This window comes from Gadus chalcogrammus, chromosome 13 (genome assembly GCF_026213295.1).
Source record: "Gadus chalcogrammus isolate NIFS_2021 chromosome 13, NIFS_Gcha_1.0, whole genome shotgun sequence".
NCBI classification, from domain to species: Eukaryota; Metazoa; Chordata; class Actinopteri; order Gadiformes; family Gadidae; genus Gadus; species Gadus chalcogrammus.
This window is the reverse complement of record NC_079424.1, coordinates 14,834,315-14,857,069: the sequence shown is the minus strand read 5'-3', so window position 1 is coordinate 14,857,069 and position 22,755 is coordinate 14,834,315. Positions and strand designations below refer to the sequence as shown.

At 45.3% G+C, this 22,755-nt stretch overlaps 3 protein-coding genes across 3 annotated transcripts in view; 2 read left to right on the top strand and 1 right to left on the bottom strand.

Annotated features, from left to right (window-relative positions):
• Positions 1-7,497, top strand: part of LOC130402685 (collagen alpha-1(II) chain) — a 44,178-nt gene extending 36,681 nt beyond the window's left edge. Inside the window, exons 43-54 of the mRNA XM_056606998.1 lie at positions 35-142; positions 548-655; positions 1,230-1,283; positions 1,657-1,764; positions 2,114-2,167; positions 2,368-2,475; positions 2,619-2,672; positions 2,770-2,877; positions 3,436-3,724; positions 4,200-4,387; positions 4,881-5,123; positions 5,807-7,497. Of these exons, the coding sequence (XP_056462973.1) occupies positions 35-142; positions 548-655; positions 1,230-1,283; positions 1,657-1,764; positions 2,114-2,167; positions 2,368-2,475; positions 2,619-2,672; positions 2,770-2,877; positions 3,436-3,724; positions 4,200-4,387; positions 4,881-5,123; positions 5,807-5,953 (1,569 nt within the window). The 3' untranslated portion in view covers positions 5,954-7,497. The remainder of the gene's footprint in view (positions 1-34; positions 143-547; positions 656-1,229; positions 1,284-1,656; positions 1,765-2,113; positions 2,168-2,367; positions 2,476-2,618; positions 2,673-2,769; positions 2,878-3,435; positions 3,725-4,199; positions 4,388-4,880; positions 5,124-5,806) is intronic.
• On the bottom strand, positions 6,828-12,843 carry LOC130402688 (leucine-rich repeat-containing protein 3-like). Its single transcript, XM_056607000.1, has 2 exons — positions 12,576-12,843; positions 6,828-10,841 (listed from the first exon to the last, which is right to left on the bottom strand). Exon 2 carries the CDS (start codon positions 10,747-10,749, stop codon positions 9,865-9,867), a length of 885 nt encoding a protein of 294 aa, XP_056462975.1. The 5' UTR covers positions 10,750-10,841; positions 12,576-12,843; the 3' UTR covers positions 6,828-9,864.
• A 5,253-nt stretch (positions 12,844-18,096) lies between these two features.
• On the top strand, positions 18,097-21,335 carry LOC130402529 (leucine-rich repeat-containing protein 3-like). Its single transcript, XM_056606728.1, is given in 3 exon segments — positions 18,097-18,364; positions 20,093-20,805; positions 20,808-21,335. Coding segments are annotated over 2 exon segments (882 nt in total). The 5' UTR covers positions 18,097-18,364; positions 20,093-20,184; the 3' UTR covers positions 21,069-21,335.
• Positions 21,336-22,755: the final 1,420 nt, after the last annotated feature.

Here is a 22,755-nt window from a genome sequence, read left to right as displayed (position 1 = left end):
CTCCCTTTGTATCACTCCTCTCTCCTTCTCGCAGGGCCCCGACGGCCCCCCAGGGCCACAGGGTCTGTCCGGGACGCGTGGTATCGTGGGTCTGCCTGGACAGCGTGGAGAGAGAGGCTTCCCCGGCCTGCCAGGACCGTCTGTGAGTGTTACCCCCGTCTAAATCGCCCTCATACTCATCCCAACGAAAATACAAATTCACAGCAGTACCCCGTCAGGTGCTGACAATCAACAGCGATAACTATCACAGCGGAAGAAGCCATTCCCTCGACAGGAACATCAGAGAAGGATTCTTATTTTGGATGGGTTGAACAACTTCCATATCGAATACTTTTGATTAAAATGTAAATACTTCACTCTGGATTATCACCTTTATCTGACTATTCAGCCATTATCAAACAAAGGTGTGTATGGAAATAATAATGTTTTTAAGGCACGACTTTTTCATGTTATGGCGATTAGTATGATTCGCCCCTGTTTGGTTCACATTAAACTCTGCACCGGTCTGAGTCCTTAACCCCCCCCTGCGGCCCCCCTCTCTCTCAAGGGTGAGCCTGGTAAACAAGGAGCTCCCGGTGGTAGTGGGGACCGTGGACCCCCTGGACCTGTGGGACCCCCCGGACTCACAGGACCTGCTGGAGAGCCCGGCCGAGAGGTAAGACAGTGAAGACCAAATTCAGAGTGCACACCAAACTCAGACCGGCCGGCTAGACACCGGCATCACGTTTGATTTGCAGTTCAGCGCTTCATGAATTGCTAAAAGTGGGGCAATGTGAAGGAATGATGGGTCCAGTTCCGCATGGATTTTCTGTCACGGATGATAATTAATTGATGTGCACTCATTATTTTCCAGCCTTTTGTAAGGCAAAGTATTTCATCTGCAGTAATATTGAAATGATGAACCAGCAGTGAATCCAAATTGGAATCATACGCAAAAATAACCAATCATCATAACAAATCATAAGCATCTCAGAAATAGTATTACCCTGAAAGATAATACAATTGCATAACATTACCATTAGCTTTCAGAAAGAAGTTTCTCAGATCTAGTACATTACTATTGTAGTACTTTGCCTTCATTGTTTCAGTGGACACATTGAAATACCTTTCTAGTTAAACTAGGATCTATCAGTTCTAATAGTCAACATCAGAGATATAAGAATGCTTTCTCATCATAAGCCAGTACTAAAACCACAAATGCTCAATCATGTCGTTCTGCCATCCCATAGGGCAACCCTGGATCTGATGGACCCCCTGGTAGAGATGGATCTCCTGGAATCAAGGTGAACCCCTCACCTTCATGTGTCTATAGATAATCTGTTCATGATCCTGCATGGTAAACTATTTCCTTGAAGAGAGTCCTCAGTTAGTCACTACAGCATTCATTAGTGATTGATATGTAATCCTGTGGGGGCCACCAGGGTCAGAAATTAACAGGAGCTCAGGGGGCCTTTCGCCTGAAATTAGGATGCTATTGACTTTTAAGTAAACTTCAGAATTTTGCTCTGTATGTGCAAAGCAGGTCCTCTTTTATTTTACATTGAAGTTATTGAACGTTGTTCTTGAAAGCAACATAAGGTATCACACAACAGGTGTTGTTGTCGTACCTGCACCTTGTTCTCCACGCCTGACTCTACCACTGTGTTGTGATCTCAGGGTGACCGTGGCAACACAGGTCCCGTGGGCGCCCCAGGAGCGCCGGGCTCCACCGGGGCATCCGGTCCAGTGGGCCCCACCGGGAAGCAGGGAGACCGAGGGGAGTCTGTGAGTACCCGGAGGAGCTCATCCCCTTCATTCAATGCAATGGAGCTGTACACAGACGCGATCTACTGTCCACTGGGGGACATCACATTATCAAGGAGAACTCCATCGCAAGGACAGCAGAACGCCCATTTCAGAATACCAAAAATCGCGTCCAGTGCATGAAATCAGACCATTATATTTTAGATCATTCCGATTTTATTCCACCGTAGAGAAAAATAGAGACAACGCATGAATAGTGACTTTTTTTTACGTGATAGTAGAATAGTAGAAAGTATCAAGGATGATGAAATGTCACAGCAACACTGTTACCTGCTGGTTTCACCATCGCCTCTTCCTCGCTTCTCCTCAGGGAGCGCAAGGACCTTCTGGCCCTGCCGGACCTGCTGGAGCCAGAGGAATGGCTGTGAGTACACACACAAACACACACACACACACAGACCAACATGCCGGTACCCAACAACTGGTGCACCAGATAAATCCCTGTGAGTTAAAGTTGGTGTTAGCAAAACTGATAACTAAGTTACGGATAACATACTACGTATTTTGTATCCATGTCTGGGTATTCGATGTACACCGACCAGGTCCCGATATGTGTGTTCCTAGGGACCCCAAGGCCCACGTGGAGACAAGGGAGAGGCAGGAGAGTCTGGTGAGAGGGGACAGAAGGGACACCGAGGATTCACCGGTCTCCAGGGTCTGCCCGGACCTCCGGTAAGTCCCAAACCACCAACCTTTCTATTGGTCCCCGGATACTTTTGACATTAATGTAGACATTGGAACCTACCAATGATATCCTCATATCATCATCAACATCGACATCAGCATCAGCGCCATCCTCATCTTGTCCCCCCCAGGGTCAAGCCGGAGACCAGGGAGCCACCGGACCAGCCGGACCCTCAGGAGCCAGAGTGAGTAACGGCTCCGATCAGTGTTTTCCTTTGAGGTCGAGGTTCGTCAGAGGACAAATTTAAGATCCTCTTGTTTTTGTTCTGCTTGTTCTCGTAGGGACCCCCCGGACCTGTTGGCCCTGCTGGAAAGGACGGTTCTAACGGTATGCCTGGACCCATCGGACCCCCTGGACCCCGCGGCCGGTCTGGAGAGTCTGGTCCATCTGTAAGTGTCCTCTGACCCGAACCCCTGGGTCTCATTGATGCCTAGAACAGGATCAACAGAAATCAGGACATGTGTTTAATCTGTGGTTCAGGTCCCTCAGGTTTGAAGAGGATGCATCCTTGGACTATGGATGTTGACGCACAGTGACCCAATGTGTTAATGTATTCAATGTAGGAGATAAAGACACATTGTGTGTTCTCAAAATATACATACAGTGTCTTCACTCAGCTTGATGAGGATTTTATGGATGATTACCAACGTCTATCCGTATTATTTAAATATCCCATATTCTGAACAAATCCTATGACGTACATTGCGCTCAATACTTTATCTTGACACGTAAAGTAAACAATAATAAAACATCTCAGAACAAAGCCGTGAACAATATATCCATGAGCTTCCATTGAATGACCTTCACAGGTCTGAACCGTGCTTTAACCTTTAACCTCCTCTGTCCCTTCTCTCTCTCTCCCTCTCTCTCTCTCTCTCTCTCTCCCTCTCTCTCTCTCTCTCTCTCTCTCTCTCTCTCCCTCTCTCTCTCTCTCTCTCTCACTGTAGGGACCCCCCGGAAACGCCGGCCCCCCTGGTCCCCCCGGCCCACCCGGCCCCGGCATCGACATGTCCGCCTTCGCGGGCCTGTCCCAGACGGAGAAGTCCCACGACCCCATGAGGTACATGAGGGCTGACCAGGCCGCCGGCAACCTGCGCCAGCACGACGCCGAGGTGGACGCCACGCTCAAGTCCCTCAACAACCAGATCGAGAACATCCGCAGCCCCGAGGGCTCCAAGAAGAACCCGGCCCGCACCTGCAGGGACCTCAAGCTGTGCCACCCCGACTGGAAGAGCGGTAAGTGGCTCCACTGAAGCGGCCCTGAGTGCGCAGCGAGGGGGTGCGAGGCGCATCCTCGCACCCCTGAAACAACAGGGATTCGGAAGGCCACGATGTGCCACGGATAATCACATATCGCATGTTTGTTGTTTTGCATTTTGTGTTCATGAAAGATACTAGAGTATATACTACTATACTGTACTATATACACACATGCATTGAGTAGTTTAAGAAATGTCTAGGTGTATCATTGCGTGTAAATGCTATTGTGTTGTGACAGTCTCTTTCGATAATGTTTTCAATTATTTTGTGCACCTTTTATTATTGCTCTTATGTGTATACGGACACATTTTCGTATTTATTTGCATTAGCTTTATTGTTTTATTGTTTTTATCTCTTTTGTTTTTCTACTACTGTCCTGTACCAGAATTCCTGTGTGGGATAAAAACAAGTATAGTAAAGTAAGTAAACTAATCATCCGTTCTTTGTGCAGGAGAGTACTGGATCGACCCCAACCAGGGCTGCACCATCGACGCCATCAAAGTGTTCTGCAACATGGAGACGGGCGAGTCCTGTGTCCACCCCAAGCCCGCCAGCATCCCCCGCAAGAACTGGTGGTCCAACAAGAGCAAGGACCGCAAGCACGTCTGGTTCGGAGAGACCATGAACGGAGGATTCCACGTGAGTGACACTGTGACGCCCAGACCTCCATGCTGGGCACAACGACACAAGACACAAACAGTTAGTGTGTATAAGGTGTGAGTGTTGCTAGGATGTGTGATTGTTGGGGGGTGTTTCTGTAAGTGCTTGAGGGAATAGGAGGATGAAAACAACCAACTCCATCTTAATCCTACTGTGACAGTTAAAGCTCATGATTTCCTAAGACGAACGGAGTCACAATGTCGGATTACTACTTGCCTTTGAGCAAGACATTAACACATGCAGCGGGTCCCCAGGTACAGAATTATAGCGGCCCACTGATCATCATCCAAAGACACTTAAAGAAGTCATTCCTAAAAATAAACAGTGTCAGCCAAGGGGAAAAAGCGTCAGAAAAAGGCTGTCCAATTCCAACCACTTTTCACACATTTTCTTCACACTTGTCTCCTCCACCCCCCACCTCCACCCCTACCCCCACATCCATGCCGCCCCGCCTTCGCCCCGCCCCGCGCAGTTCAGCTACGGCGACGACAGCCTGGCGCCCAACACGGCCGCCATCCAGATGACCTTCCTGCGGCTGCTGTCCACCGAGGCGTCCCAGAACCTCACCTACCACTGCAGGAACAGCGTGGCCTACCTGGACGCCGCCACGGGCAACCTGAAGAAGGCGCTGCTGCTGCAGGGCTCCAACGACGTGGAGATCAGAGCCGAGGGCAACAGCCGCTTCACCTACAGCGTCATGGAGGACGGATGCACGGTGAGGACGGAGGAGCTGCTCACACACACACACACACACTCACACACACGCGATCACGCTCGCACACATACGCTCCCACACACACCGAGTTGTCTTACGGGTTTTCTGTTGAACCTAAGGCAGGGTTTTCAGAATGCATAAATAAGTGGTGAACAATACAGTACAGATTGACACTGTATTGACCGGTGTCAATTACCTTTTCACTTGAATGTTTTTTAAGATGTTGAAATTGATCGCTGATCGATCGGTTCAACCACACAGTCACATTCCGACATATGACCTTGACGTCCTTCCCGTTGTTTGCGGAGGCAGCTTGTGTGTCAGCACTATGGATTGGAAATGAATGGGGGTCGACCCTTTCGTACTGCTTTTCCTTACATCGGTAGAACCGATGTAGATATACTTAGAGTTTGATTGCAGTTACAGGCTGATTCTATTGCTGTGTTTTGGTAGTTGAGCCAGTCTCCCTTTCCACAGAGTCGGATAGTTATTCGTACATTAACCTTTAGCTGAATCATACTTAGTGCGATCATTTTAAACACACTAAATCCTGAGATGACCTTCAGCGATCTGCTTTGGGTCTGCTGCAGCCGGGCCTTAAAAAAAATGTGAAAGCCACTCTCATACACCGTGTACTCTGGCACTCACATGCACACCCTCCCCTTATGTCCCTCTCCTTACAGAAACACACAGGGCAGTGGGGCAAGACTGTGATCGAGTACCGATCGCAGAAGACCTCCCGCCTGCCCCTGGTGGACATTGCTCCCATGGATATCGGTGGAGCAGATCAGGAGTTTGGTGTGGATGTGGGAGCAGTCTGCTTCTTGTAAGAAGCACGAGGGATCCAAAGATGAGCGACGAAGCGGAAACTGGACGAAAAAAACAAAAAAATGAGAAGAACGCGCTTCGAAACGAGGAGGAGAGGAACGAGAAAGATCAAGGCCCTCTTTTTATTTTATTTTTAAACTGGACTTTTTTTTTCTAAGTAAAAAAAAGTGCTTTTTCCAGTCGTACTCCATAGGATACCTGCACTGAATGGCACCCGGCAAACGACATCTGTGATTCATCCAACATTGCCTGCAGTCTAATAAACTCTTATGGACACCCAGGGACCCCACCCGCACACCTCTCCTACCTACCCTGGGTGATCAGTAACCCCCCCCCCACCCAAACCCCCACCGCCTAGAAGGAGGAATACCAAGGAGAACGAGGGAACATGCCAGGGAACTACAGAGAGAGAAACAGAAAGGTGATTGTTGGTGCTATTTATTTATTGTTTAGGTCCGGGTCCCAGGTGTGTTAGGACTGAGCATGCCACCAAATCAAAAAGAATACAAGAAAGATGGGAAAAAAACAAACAAACGTGCTCACAGCTTCATATTAAAGAAAGAAGGCCCCTATATTCCCTGCTGCTGTCCTATTTCCTAATCTCTTCATCCTAAACTCCGTCTTTCTCTCTCTCTCTCCCTCTCTCTCCTTCAGCATATCCACTAAAACGTACATATCTTCTTTTTCGTAAAAACAAAAGAATCTGGCAATGTTTATTAAATGCAGGTGTTTTTATTTCTGCCACCAGTGTGTATCAGAAGGCGATTGTGTATTATAATAAAGTCAATGGTGCTATTGTTTTAAAACAGTCTGTATTTTTTAACAACCAGATGCTGATATGTAGCTACATGAATGTTGTATGTGTGTATACACATGCATACATATGTACATACATGTATACACATATATAGAAAGAAAGTACATTTTATACCGGGATTTTATATTTCAGTTTGATAAATGTTGCTGTCAAAAAATCCTAAAAACAAAGACGACCAATTCGGAAATGATTCCTTCCTTAAATTACATTTGTTTATTTCCTATATTTGTAATATTTTTTTATATTTTAAAGCTACCTCACACCAAGAGCAAAAAGAAAAAAGTAAGAAATTTGGCTTATTTCACACAAATTTCAATGGGACCCGTGTTGTGCAACAGCCTGATTGCAAGAGCCCCTCTACCATGACCTTCGACCCCATCCACTTCCTCCCATCAACCCCTAGCGGTCACCTCACACAGGAAGCCTCCTCGGCCTTGGCACGCAGAATCACAGTGAGAGGCCTCTGGATGAAACCCAGTCGCTCATTGTAACGCAATGCAGTGCTTCCCCAAAGAGAAGGGAGCACCCTATTGGCCAGGGCACAGGGTGCATTTGTGTGAGGTTGTGTATATTCTTATTATTAATAATAGTATTATTATTAATAATAATAGCATTATTATGATGATGACGATGATGATGATGGTGATCATGACATTGTTTTTGTTACGTTTTGATTAATGTAAATTGGAAATAAAAGACAAAAACAAGTGATGGACTGAAGTGACTTTTCTTTGCTATCCCTGCATTTTTTAATTTTAAAGGGAAGGAATTGGTATAGCTTTTTACAGGAGGTTAAACATAAAGCTGCCCTTAAGATGCATGCTTCCTCCATTAAGGGCCTTTCTGTGGTGGCCGATCTGCACTTTTTCAGGGCTCAGGGCATTCAAGCAGTCAGAGCACTTGGATTGAGTCCAAAGATGGTGGGGATGGAAGTCGAAGCAGGACTGAAGGATATCTTATACCTGATGCATGTTTTCTTTCTGTTTATATTGGAGTGAGGTACTGTGAAAGAGTAAAAAAACACAGCCGTGCTGATGACTATGATCCACACACTTTGCTTCCATCTTTATTTTATCATACATATTTTTTAATGTAAATTTAATTTAATGGCAGCTAAGCAATAAAAAAAAGCATCACAATGGACTAAAGCAGGCCGTGTGTTGAATATAGTGGATATTCTTTTTTCCAATTCATTTATTATTTTGTGTGAAATTGCTTTCCGAAGCAATTGGATTTTTTATTCTGAACAACAAAACAATAAAATACCCTCAGCTCCTTGACCGACCATGTATGCTTGACAAGATTTGGATCTCCCAAACTTGACCTCACCTCTGTTTTACACCCTGGACTGCAGTTAAACCATTTACCGTGACAGTAATATTGTTGTGTCTACTTATTACTAATTCATAGTAAATGTTCACCTAAACAACAACACCAACTTCCACAGCCAAGCAACTTGCTGTCTTTACTTGAATGCAGAAAAAAAACAGCACATATATAAGGAACATTGTATACATAAACTATGATCCTAAATAGAAGACTTGTACCAATCCAGTTCACCACATAGGACAATGGAATAGAGAGTTGCTCTGCTACATTTGCTAACACGTTGTAAAGGGTGTAACTGTACACAACTATTAGTTCATCACCTGATAGAGAGACCTGACGCGACATGCAAGCGATCACCGTCCTGCAAAACAATCTTTGAGACATTTGTATTAACATTGGAATGCCAAAGGCCATCAAAAGATTTGTCAGTGACTGGCCGAGTACGAAAGTATATAGAATAGTATTGATGTTATGTTATGCAATTTACCAATTTTAATTAAACCAGTGTTGATGTAAGTGCAATTAAAAAAGATAGATATAGATATATCTATATAAATATAATCTGTAATATCAAATAAAGATTGTGTAAAGTTAAGTTTATGGGAGAATATCATTCATTGGTGATAACTCACGCAGAAAGAATAAGGCTTTGGGAAAAATGTGTGTCAACAAAACCAAGAAAGACCAATTGGTAGCTCCACTCAGTGCAGCTCATAAATAACTGTACTCAGGGGATTAATTATGATTTCCATTAGCAGAGAGACACTCAAGCATAAAGACCTTGTTAATATTGCCTCCAAAGATGGCAATAATTGAACCATTTCTAAATGTGGTCTTAATTTGAATAAAGCTGTAAGGATGGCAAGCTGCAGATTCTCCTTCAAAACAATGACAGCTGATTTGCTACAGCTTTGTCTGAACATAATTCACAATCCTGAGTGGCTTTCCAAAATTTACATTCAACTCATTTGAAAATACATGACTAGCCTGATGACCTTGAAATTAAAAAATATATTAAAATAATAATGATACGATAAACGATAAAATATTCACAAGCAGCAAAAAATCATCAGTGAATTTAACGAGGTAAAACCTTCATCTTACTGCAGGTCAATGTTCTTAAAGGTTGTCGTAATGAGAAAAAAACTCCTCCTTTTAGTTCTTGGCCAAAACAAAAATGCCTGCTGTTGTTTCAATTAATCTTGCTGCTACCGGCAGGCCATCCCCCCCAGCGCATCCCATTCACCTGCCCTGAACACCTCCAAATCAGCGTCCGGTCTCCCTGTATGGGTGTCTGTGTGTGAGGCACTTTCGGTCCATTTCATCCTCTGTTAAAGGTGCTTGTTGGCGGTCAGTGAGCCAGAACAGCGGACGTACGGATGGCTCAACGCTGGGAGATTAAAGGACAAGCCGCATGCAAAGAAGAAAGGAACGGACCAAAAGGAAAAAGGGAGGAATCGATCACGCAGCTGCTAAAAGGCTGTTTGCTAAGATCTCACCAATACTCATGTGAAAAGGGAGTCTGTGTTTCACCGGGAAATTACGAAATGTAATTTAAAACAACAGCACATGAGCAATTTTCTTGACAACAAAAGAAAACCCCTGTGGGCACCATAGAAACAGTCTAAAGGGCAAATTCATGTCTTGCCTGCCAAGTCAACTGGACTGGTTCCATCCAAATAGGAGAGGCTGAAGATATCAGCATTCCCCAGAATCCTTGGATCAATCCCAATCGTTCCAACCCCCTCCACCCCCGCCGGGTTTGGCCTAGAACCCGGTGCTCAGCGTGTCCGTCTCCGTGGGGACCTTCTTCGGGCTGGGCAGACTCTTCAGGTACTCCAGGTGCCTCCGGGACTCGGCCTGGTTCTGCCTCACGTAGTACACCACGTACACGATCACCATGAAGAACCACACGAACATGGTGACCAGCATGGCCACGTCGGTGGTCTTGCGCTGCATGCTGCAGAAGTTCACCCCGGCGTCCAGCAGCTTGACCAGCGGCTGGCCCGCGTGCTCCCCCTGCTGCTGCGCCCCCGGGGGCTCCTCCCAGCGGCTCCCCTCCCCGACTCCCCCGCCGCGCACCGAGGTCTCGCACACGATGCCGTTGACCGTCTCGGCCTCCAGGTTGAGCGCCTCCACCAGTTCCTGCAGGGCGCAGTCGCAGTGCCACGGGTTGTGGAAAAGCCGCGTCTTGGCGCGCGTGGCCCCAAAGTCCTGCCGGCTGGCGCGCCTCAGCTGGTTGTGGGACAGGTCCAGCAGCCGCAGCTCGGGCCCCAGGTGGCGCAGGGCCCCCGACGCCAGCGTCTCCATGCGGTTGTGCGACAGGTAGAGGTCCCGCAGGAGGGGCAGCTCGGCGAAGGCGGCCTCGGGCACCAGCCGGATGTAGTTGTTCTCCAGGTGCAGGGCCACGGTCTCCGCCGGGAGGCCGGACGGGACCTCGGCCAGGCCGGCGTCGGAGCACCACACCGTGGCCGTGTCCCAGTCACAGCGGCACTTCTCGGGGCACGGGTCGTCGGCGGTGAGGGGGCGCCAGGCCGCGGAGGACAGGAGGAAGGAGCACAGCAGCCAGAATGAGGTTGGGGACGCTGGGCTACGTTGGCCAGCGGTCCCAGCGGCGCCGTCACATCTCTCCTCGCTCCAGCCTGTCGGCATCGCCTCACCATAGCACCCGGCCGAGGTCCAGGGTCTGATCACACACACTCACTACACACAGACACGTGCGTGTCTGTGTGTGCGTGCTGAGCCTGTCGAAGAGGGAACGTGTGGTCAGGAGTGGTAACGAGGAGACATTTTGTCTCTCTCCATAACACACACACACACACACACACACACACACACACACACACACACACACACACACAGACACACACACACACACACACACACACACACACACACACACACACACGCACGCACGCACACTCACAGTAATGCTCCTACTTATTCTCACTGGCATAACATAAGCTCACACTGTGAACTACATCTGAATGAAGGATGATTGAGATTGTTTCTGTGTGATTCACAAGTTCCTGAATATAATGCATATTTTTGAGGCAGTGAGATAGACAGTGCAATGTTCAGATCTATTTGAATAACAGATGAATACAATCGCTGTTTAATGGTAGAAGAACACAAGCCACAATTAACTGTTCACAATCAATACTGAACCTTTTGTACATTTTTCTTAGTATGAATCATTTCGTCATCATAATCTTTACTTAAAATGAAAAAAAAAAATTGCCATTATTAATCATCAGCCAATGACGGGATGGGAGCAGCAACTTCAACTGTTCCCCATAATTGAATGATTTAGAAAGGTTTTCCATTATGGTCATGGATTACCTTGATATATGTGAGGGATGTTGGATCGATAGCCAAATTGGTCATTGACACACCATTGCAGACAAGAACATCCATCATTCCTGTCTCCTTCTGTGTCAATATATAATATATGGCACTTGCGTTGAGCCTCTTCTGTTCTTTGGTATCCACGTTTGGAGCAAAGCATTGATAAGCAACTCTTAGCAAAGGCTCATCCAGTTAGTCTTCCTTTAAAATGTAGGTTCATGTTCATCATTTTCACATTTAGAGGAAATGTATGCCATTTCACTGGGTTGTAGTTTTCAAATACAGACAGACCTGCTAAATATTAAGGCTACATCGAATCACTAATTACAGAGCTCAAATTGCATAAAAAGATCAGAGCATGTCTTTTTTGCTAATCTGCATATCAAGTTGCCAGATATCAAAAATATGCTGCTGCTGTTTCTATCTCATTTCAGCTGTCCGACCACAGCATGACCTACATTTTGTTGATCGTTATATTATTTCACTCCACTGCCTGCCATTCATCAACACATGAGATAGCCTAAACACCGATCCAATCCAAATTCCTTCTGACATTTATTTTGTTACTCACGTTTCCCTTTTTTGCCTTACTACATAAGTTAGGCCCATACATATTATGAATTCATGCATCACTTATGATGATTAATTAATGGTCTCAAACTCACGAGTGTACATCCTTAAGACGACGAATAAAGTGCAGGACAGATGGTCACTCCACAATCTCTGAAGGGAGGAAGGACCAACTCACGAAGAGACTGCATTTAAATGTCGTACACAATGAATTTACGATTTCTTATTTTGTTTCCCATTTAACTACAACCACACAAATCATTTTAAAGCTACACATTCTGGATACAAATGACGGTGTTCGCATTCTTTATACTTGTTTTGAACATATTTACATTAAATTCACCCATGAGGAAAAACACAGCCAGTGCGCATAGACTGTAATGAAAACAGCGAGGAAACTTTGAACGACGGTATAAACGTAACGTTCCTTATTTATTTTATAAAGTTATTATAGCGGTAATGTGTTATTTATCGTGTATATGTAACCGTTAAATATACACGATAAATAACACGTTAAGGTGAAACTTATACATAAGGGAGAAGTGTTTCTAATCAATTACCTGCAGAAGCCCGTTGTCCTCAAGTTGACATCCAGTGACGACCAATTAGACCGTCTCTCTCTCCTCCCAGTCGGTCGGATATATTAGACAAGTCCGAGATGGAACCGAGCTAAACAAGCTTATTTGAAATATAGACCCTCGGTTGCGATGTCTGTTTTATTATTGCCACGTTAGAGACCCTGAGTTGTGTCATCTCTTGGTCAAACCCAGCAAGACACTTGCCAACACTGCCTAGAAGGGGACGTCTCTCAATCCCCTCCCTCTCTCTCGCTCGCTCGCTCCCTCTCACCTCGCGCTCTCTCTCAAACCTCACCTCGCGCTCTCTCACCCTCCTGCATGTCATCCTGCACACACACGCACAACAGTGTTGTTGTGCGCGTGTTTTAAATTTACAATGGAAAATATTGCCCCCTCTGTTTTATTAAACCTCGTTTCCGACTAATGTAATACAATTTTAGTTAATATAAGATTTGTAAATTGATACCTTCATTTTGTAAAAAAAAACGAAACAAAACACATAGAATATGCACACGCACGCGCGAGAACACAAACGCAAATAAATGCTTAAGATTGACAGAAACACCCTGAGGACATGTGCTTCCTTCCTCTACCTGCCTGCTCCTGCAGCCTAAGTTTGAATTTATATGCGCCCAACTGTCTAGGCGCGGAGAGCTTGGGACAGGTCCGACTGTCAGCACGATGACCCACATTATCTCTCCTCCATCAATGTGTCCTGCTGCTGCCATCCACATTAGGAACAGAATACAACCTGGCTTTTCGTACTTTTGACAAACTTTTTTTCTAGTAGTTAAAGTTTCTGTGAGTCTTCTTGTCCCTGTTGATAGTGAAATAGTGATTTGTGATGGTGACTATTTGGAATCTGTTGAAAAGGATCCATAAAGGACAGTCGGGAAGGCAACCATATCTCATTGTGGATAAAGCACACAATTACATGTATTGTGTACATATCTGCCCAATGAAATGAGACAAAACCAGAGTGAGATCTACAAAAAATAACAATCAATCAATTTGAAATATAGAATTTACAACAAGTGGTAATGCCCCTCTGTATGAATCGTTAACGCAAACAACAACTACTATTCATACAAATTTCATGACAGCAAACAATTTGAACAATTAGTGCCTGAGTCACCGCATGGGAACGGGACAGTAATAGAGAGCCCACTCCATCAGGAAACGCCCACCTCAATGACAGCTGGTCGCAGAGCCATCATGTCCTCTAGAAGCTTCTGGGGTGGACACCAGGCTCTCAGCAAACATGGGGGGGGGGGGGGCGCGCGAAGAATCTAGCATAAGAAGATGATGATTTGAAAGCCCCGGGCAGAAACCTTTTTCCTCACAAGATGTGGAGTGGGAAAACTGACTGTGACTGTGTCAGTGTGATCGTCTTAAAAAGATGATCTAGAGAGTGACAAGAAAAAAATATAGACAGCGAGAGAGAGACAGAGACAGAGAGTGAGAAAGAGATGAAAATAGAGAGTGTGAATGTGCAGTGGAGGCGATAATACCCGGGGGGCTGAATCCACTAACAAAAGGGCAGACTGGGGGAAGGTGTTCCAATGTAATGCTCGCAAGCCATTTTATTCCACAGGATGGCCAACCGGGACTCCGAAACGACCTACTCTACAAGATCAACGCAAAAGCACTGCTCGGTTGCATCTGTCATTCAAATCTATTGGTCTAACTGGAAGAGAACACAAAAAGGGTCTCTTGACCAGATGGCAGGAAGCTTGTTTCAGTGTGCAGTGTATTTCACGACACAGCCTGGAAGCAGCTATGCTAACAAGTGCTGTACAAACAGAAAGGCCTGCTCTTGGGGCAGTGCAAAATGCTGACCAAAATGTGTCACAATGCAACACCTTCTGGAAGGTATGCAGTAATATGGTTTGTCAAGCTTGTGGCTTGAACTGAAATGACATTTGCTGGAAAAGCAGTGTTATACATTACTTAATAATTTCTTCAACATTTTATTTCCATGCCATGAATGCCACCCTGGGTTTGTACGACTCAAGTCCTGTCCTTATCAGATCAGAGGGAGGAGATTAAAACATGGTCAGCAACATGTGACTAGCACCAGGATTGTGTCATACCTCCATTCCAGTTGATTAGATCGAGAGCTTGGCTCGAATCCAACCAAAACCACATGAATACCAATAATGCTGAAACTGGAGTGTGTAGACCTACTTGTACAAGATGGAGGGACAGGCGCAAATGGTGTGTGTGTGTGTGTGTGTGTGTTAACGTGTGTGCGTCTGGACTGGTGAAAGGCTTTCCATCAAGAGAGGATATACTCCTTTCACGACAGTTAAATCAACGTTTGCCTTGAGCAAAATGACAGACGAAGATTTTTCGTGCATCTGAAAACGCTACAGGCCCAAATGGTGTGGAGAGTGGTTCTGTATTACCTCGAGAAGGAATAGCAGTAATCACGAGCCGTTTCGATAAGGGGTTTCTGTGTTGGGCAGCATGGGGGAGGAAGGAACAGCTTGTGAAGGGCCATCAAAAGACTGGATGCTGAGCAGCTCTGACAGATGTAATTAACAATGAAATGAAACAATTAGCTGCCTGCTTCGACATTGGCTCACTGATGAGTTTTGCACAACGAGGGAATAAAAAAGAAGGGGGCTAAACAATGAAATTACCGAGCAATTATGCACAGTAGTAATGGGGTGAGCATCTGGGAGGAGACACAAAATTGCGACCTCTAAAGATGGCGGAATATTGTGGCACATTTAATACGGCAATCAATGAGTGTTCACCCACTTCATTAAGTGTAAATTAAATGAACCGTTCTTCTCATATACTAAAATATAATATGGCAGACAAGTAGAATCGCCTCTTCGTGCCAATGAGAAATGTATTTCTCTGGATTAATCCACCCAGAGAAATACATTTCTCATTGGCACGAAGAGGCGATTCTACTTGTCTGCCATATTATATTTTAGTATATGAGAAGAACGGTTCATTTAATTTACACTTAATGAAGTGGGTGAACACTCATTGATTGCCGTATTAAATGTGCCACAATATTCCGCCATCTTTAGAGGTCGCAATTTTGTGTCTCCTCCCAGATGCTCACCCCATTACTACTGTGCATAATTGCTCGGTAATTTCATTGTTTAGCCCCCTTCTTTTTTATTCCCTCGTTGTGCAAAACTCATCAGTGAGCCAATGTCGAAGCAGGCAGCTAATTGTTTCATTTCATTGTTAATTACATCTGTCAGAGCTGCTCAGCATCCAGTCTTTTGATGGCCCTTCACAAGCTGTTCCTTCCTCCCCCATGCTGCCCAACACAGAAACCCCTTATCGAAACGGCTCGTGATTACTGCTATTCCTTCTCGAGGTAATACAGAACCACTCTCCACACCATTTGGGCCTGTAGCGTTTTCAGATGCACGAAAAATCTTCGTCTGTCATTTTGCTCAAGGCAAACGTTGATTTAACTGTCGTGAAAGGAGTATATCCTCTCTTGATGGAAAGCCTTTCACCAGTCCAGACGCACACACGTTAACACACACACACACACACACACACCATTTGCGCCTGTCCCTCCATCTTGTACAAGTAGGTCTACACACTCCAGTTTCAGCATTATTGGTATTCATGTGGTTTTGGTTGGATTCGAGCCAAGCTCTCGATCTAATCAACTGGAATGGAGGTATGACACAATCCTGGTGCTAGTCACATGTTGCTGACCATGTTTTAATCTCCTCCCTCTGATCTGATAAGGACAGGACTTGAGTCGTACAAACCCAGGGTGGCATTCATGGCATGGAAATAAAATGTTGAAGAAATTATTAAGTAATGTATAACACTGCTTTTCCAGCAAATGTCATTTCAGTTCAAGCCACAAGCTTGACAAACCATATTACTGCATACCTTCCAGAAGGTGTTGCATTGTGACACATTTTGGTCAGCATTTTGCACTGCCCCAAGAGCAGGCCTTTCTGTTTGTACAGCACTTGTTAGCATAGCTGCTTCCAGGCTGTGTCGTGAAATACACTGCACACTGAAACAAGCTTCCTGCCATCTGGTCAAGAGACCCTTTTTGTGTTCTCTTCCAGTTAGACCAATAGATTTGAATGACAGATGCAACCGAGCAGTGCTTTTGCGTTGATCTTGTAGAGTAGGTCGTTTCGGAGTCCCGGTTGGCCATCCTGTGGAATAAAATGGCTTGCGAGCATTACATTGGAACACCTTCCCCCAGTCTGCCCTTTTGTTAGTGGATTCAGCCCCCCGGGTATTATCGCCTCCACTGCACATTCACACTCTCTATTTTCATCTCTTTCTCACTCTCTGTCTCTGTCTCTCTCTCGCTGTCTATATTTTTTTCTTGTCACTCTCTAGATCATCTTTTTAAGACGATCACACTGACACAGTCACAGTCAGTTTTCCCACTCCACATCTTGTGAGGAAAAAGGTTTCTGCCCGGGGCTTTCAAATCATCATCTTCTTATGCTAGATTCTTCGCGCCCCCCCCCCCCCCCATGTTTGCTGAGAGCCTGGTGTCCACCCCAGAAGCTTCTAGAGGACATGATGGCTCTGCGACCAGCTGTCATTGAGGTGGGCGTTTCCTGATGGAGTGGGCTCTCTATTACTGTCCCGTTCCCATGCGGTGACTCAGGCACTAATTGTTCAAATTGTTTGCTGTCATGAAATTTGTATGAATAGTAGTTGTTGTTTGCGTTAACGATTCATACAGAGGGGCATTACCACTTGTTGTAAATTCTATATTTCAAATTGATTGATTGTTATTTTTTGTAGATCTCACTCTGGTTTTGTCTCATTTCATTGGGCAGATATGTACACAATACATGTAATTGTGTGCTTTATCCACAATGAGATATGGTTGCCTTCCCGACTGTCCTTTATGGATCCTTTTCAACAGATTCCAAATAGTCACCATCACAAATCACTATTTCACTATCAACAGGGACAAGAAGACTCACAGAAACTTTAACTACTAGAAAAAAAGTTTGTCAAAAGTACGAAAAGCCAGGTTGTATTCTGTTCCTAATGTGGATGGCAGCAGCAGGACACATTGATGGAGGAGAGATAATGTGGGTCATCGTGCTGACAGTCGGACCTGTCCCAAGCTCTCCGCGCCTAGACAGTTGGGCGCATATAAATTCAAACTTAGGCTGCAGGAGCAGGCAGGTAGAGGAAGGAAGCACATGTCCTCAGGGTGTTTCTGTCAATCTTAAGCATTTATTTGCGTTTGTGTTCTCGCGCGTGCGTGTGCATATTCTATGTGTTTTGTTTCGTTTTTTTTTACAAAATGAAGGTATCAATTTACAAATCTTATATTAACTAAAATTGTATTACATTAGTCGGAAACGAGGTTTAATAAAACAGAGGGGGCAATATTTTCCATTGTAAATTTAAAACACGCGCACAACAACACTGTTGTGCGTGTGTGTGCAGGATGACATGCAGGAGGGTGAGAGAGCGCGAGGTGAGGTTTGAGAGAGAGCGCGAGGTGAGAGGGAGCGAGCGAGCGAGAGAGAGGGAGGGGATTGAGAGACGTCCCCTTCTAGGCAGTGTTGGCAAGTGTCTTGCTGGGTTTGACCAAGAGATGACACAACTCAGGGTCTCTAACGTGGCAATAATAAAACAGACATCGCAACCGAGGGTCTATATTTCAAATAAGCTTGTTTAGCTCGGTTCCATCTCGGACTTGTCTAATATATCCGACCGACTGGGAGGAGAGAGAGACGGTCTAATTGGTCGTCACTGGATGTCAACTTGAGGACAACGGGCTTCTGCAGGTAATTGATTAGAAACACTTCTCCCTTATGTATAAGTTTCACCTTAACGTGTTATTTATCGTGTATATTTAACGGTTACATATACACGATAAATAACACATTACCGCTATAATAACTTTATAAAATAAATAAGGAACGTTACGTTTATACCGTCGTTCAAAGTTTCCTCGCTGTTTTCATTACAGTCTATGCGCACTGGCTGTGTTTTTCCTCATGGGTGAATTTAATGTAAATATGTTCAAAACAAGTATAAAGAATGCGAACACCGTCATTTGTATCCAGAATGTGTAGCTTTAAAATGATTTGTGTGGTTGTAGTTAAATGGGAAACAAAATAAGAAATCGTAAATTCATTGTGTACGACATTTAAATGCAGTCTCTTCGTGAGTTGGTCCTTCCTCCCTTCAGAGATTGTGGAGTGACCATCTGTCCTGCACTTTATTCGTCGTCTTAAGGATGTACACTCGTGAGTTTGAGACCATTAATTAATCATCATAAGTGATGCATGAATTCATAATATGTATGGGCCTAACTTATGTAGTAAGGCAAAAAAGGGAAACGTGAGTAACAAAAAATGTCAGAAGGAATTTGGATTGGATCGGTGTTTAGGCTATCTCATGTGTTGATGAATGGCAGGCAGTGGAGTGAAATAATATAACGATCAACAAAATGTAGGTCATGCTGTGGTCGGACAGCTGAAATGAGATAGAAACAGCAGCAGCATATTTTTGATATCTGGCAACTTGATATGCAGATTAGCAAAAAAGACATGCTCTGATCTTTTTATGCAATTTGAGCTCTGTAATTAGTGATTCGATGTAGCCTTAATATTTAGCAGGTCTGTCTGTATTTGAAAACTACAACCCAGTGAAATGGCATACATTTCCTCTAAATGTGAAAATGATGAACATGAACCTACATTTTAAAGGAAGACTAACTGGATGAGCCTTTGCTAAGAGTTGCTTATCAATGCTTTGCTCCAAACGTGGATACCAAAGAACAGAAGAGGCTCAACGCAAGTGCCATATATTATATATTGACACAGAAGGAGACAGGAATGATGGATGTTCTTGTCTGCAATGGTGTGTCAATGACCAATTTGGCTATCGATCCAACATCCCTCACATATATCAAGGTAATCCATGACCATAATGGAAAACCTTTCTAAATCATTCAATTATGGGGAACAGTTGAAGTTGCTGCTCCCATCCCGTCATTGGCTGATGATTAATAATGGCAATTTTTTTTTTTCATTTTAAGTAAAGATTATGATGACGAAATGATTCATACTAAGAAAAATGTACAAAAGGTTCAGTATTGATTGTGAACAGTTAATTGTGGCTTGTGTTCTTCTACCATTAAACAGCGATTGTATTCATCTGTTATTCAAATAGATCTGAACATTGCACTGTCTATCTCACTGCCTCAAAAATATGCATTATATTCAGGAACTTGTGAATCACACAGAAACAATCTCAATCATCCTTCATTCAGATGTAGTTCACAGTGTGAGCTTATGTTATGCCAGTGAGAATAAGTAGGAGCATTACTGTGAGTGTGCGTGCGTGCGTGTGTGTGTGTGTGTGTGTGTGTGTGTGTGTGTGTGTGTGTGTGTCTGTGTGTGTGTGTGTGTGTGTGTGTGTGTGTGTGTGTGTGTGTGTGTGTGTGTTATGGAGAGACAAAATGTCTCCTCGTTACCACTCCTGACCACACGTTCCCTCTTCGACAGGCTCAGCACGCACACACAGACACGCACGTGTCTGTGTGTAGTGAGTGTGTGTGATCAGACCCTGGACCTCGGCCGGGTGCTATGGTGAGGCGATGCCGACAGGCTGGAGCGAGGAGAGATGTGACGGCGCCGCTGGGACCGCTGGCCAACGTAGCCCAGCGTCCCCAACCTCATTCTGGCTGCTGTGCTCCTTCCTCCTGTCCTCCGCGGCCTGGCGCCCCCTCACCGCCGACGACCCGTGCCCCGAGAAGTGCCGCTGTGACTGGGACACGGCCACGGTGTGGTGCTCCGACGCCGGCCTGGCCGAGGTCCCGTCCGGCCTCCCGGCGGAGACCGTGGCCCTGCACCTGGAGAACAACTACATCCGGCTGGTGCCCGAGGCCGCCTTCGCCGAGCTGCCCCTCCTGCGGGACCTCTACCTGTCGCACAACCGCATGGAGACGCTGGCGTCGGGGGCCCTGCGCCACCTGGGGCCCGAGCTGCGGCTGCTGGACCTGTCCCACAACCAGCTGAGGCGCGCCAGCCGGCAGGACTTTGGGGCCACGCGCGCCAAGACGCGGCTTTTCCACAACCCGTGGCACTGCGACTGCGCCCTGCAGGAACTGGTGGAGGCGCTCAACCTGGAGGCCGAGACGGTCAACGGCATCGTGTGCGAGACCTCGGTGCGCGGCGGGGGAGTCGGGGAGGGGAGCCGCTGGGAGGAGCCCCCGGGGCGCAGCAGCAGGGGGAGCACGCGGGCCAGCCGCTGGTCAAGCTGCTGGACGCCGGGGTGAACTTCTGCAGCATGCAGCGCAAGACCACCGACGTGGCCATGCTGGTCACCATGTTCGTGTGGTTCTTCATGGTGATCGTGTACGTGGTGTACTACGTGAGGCAGAACCAGGCCGAGTCCCGGAGGCACCTGGAGTACCTGAAGAGTCTGCCCAGCCCGAAGAAGGTCCCCACGGAGACGGACACGCTGAGCACCGGGTTCTAGGCCAAACCCGGCGGGGGTGGAGGGGGTTGGAACGATTGGGATTGATCCAAGGATTCTGGGGAATGCTGATATCTTCAGCCTCTCCTATTTGGATGGAACCAGTCCAGTTGACTTGGCAGGCAAGACATGAATTTGCCCTTTAGACTGTTTCTATGGTGCCCACAGGGGTTTTCTTTTGTTGTCAAGAAAATTGCTCATGTGCTGTTGTTTTAAATTACATTTCGTAATTTCCCGGTGAAACACAGACTCCCTTTTCACATGAGTATTGGTGAGATCTTAGCAAACAGCCTTTAGCAGCTGCGTGATCGATTCCTCCCTTTTTCCTTTTGGTCCGTTCCTTTCTTCTTTGCATGCGGCTTGTCCTTTAATCTCCCAGCGTTGAGCCATCCGTACGTCCGCTGTTCTGGCTCACTGACCGCCAACAAGCACCTTTAACAGAGGATGAAATGGACCGAAAGTGCCTCACACACAGACACCCATACAGGGAGACCGGACGCTGATTTGGAGGTGTTCAGGCAGGTGAATGGGATGCGCTGGGGGGGATGGCCTGCCGGTAGCAGCAAGATTAATTGAAACAACAGCAGGCATTTTTGTTTTGGCCAAGAACTAAAAGGAGGAGTTTTTTTTCTCATTACGACAACCTTTAAGAACATTGACCTGCAGTAAGATGAAGGTTTTACCTCGTTAAATTCACTGATGATTTTTTGCTGCTTGTGAATATTTTATCGTTTATCGTATCATTATTATTTTAATATATTTTTTAATTTCAAGGTCATCAGGCTAGTCATGTATTTTCAAATGAGTTGAATGTAAATTTTGGAAAGCCACTCAGGATTGTGAATTATGTTCAGACAAAGCTGTAGCAAATCAGCTGTCATTGTTTTGAAGGAGAATCTGCAGCTTGCCATCCTTACAGCTTTATTCAAATTAAGACCACATTTAGAAATGGTTCAATTATTGCCATCTTTGGAGGCAATATTAACAAGGTCTTTATGCTTGAGTGTCTCTCTGCTAATGGAAATCATAATTAATCCCCTGAGTACAGTTATTTATGAGCTGCACTGAGTGGAGCTACCAATTGGTCTTTCTTGGTTTTTGTGACACACATTTTTCCCAAAGCCTTATTCTTTCTGCGTGAGTTATCACCAATGAATGATATTCTCCCATAAACTTAACTTTACACAATCTTTATTTGATATTACAGATTATATTTATATAGATATATCTATATCTATCTTTTTTAATTGCACTTACATCAACACTGGTTTAATTAAATTGGTAAATTGCATAACATAACATCAATACTTTCTATATACTTTCGTACTCGGCCAGTCACTGACAAATCTTTTGATGGCCTTTGGCATTCCAATGTTAATACAATGTCTCAAGATTGTTTTGCAGGACGGTGATCGCTTGCATGTCGCGTCAGGTCTCTCTATCAGGTGATGAACTAATAGTTGTGTACAGTTACACCCTTTACAACGTGTTAGCAAATGTAGCAGAGCAACTCTCTATTCCATTGTCCTATGTGGTGAACTGGATTGGTACAAGTCTTCTATTTAGGATCATAGTTTATGTATACAATGTTCCTTATATATGTGCTGTTTTTTTTCTGCATTCAAGTAAAGACAGCAAGTTGCTTGGCTGTGGAAGTTGGTGTTGTTGTTTAGGTGAACATTTACTATAA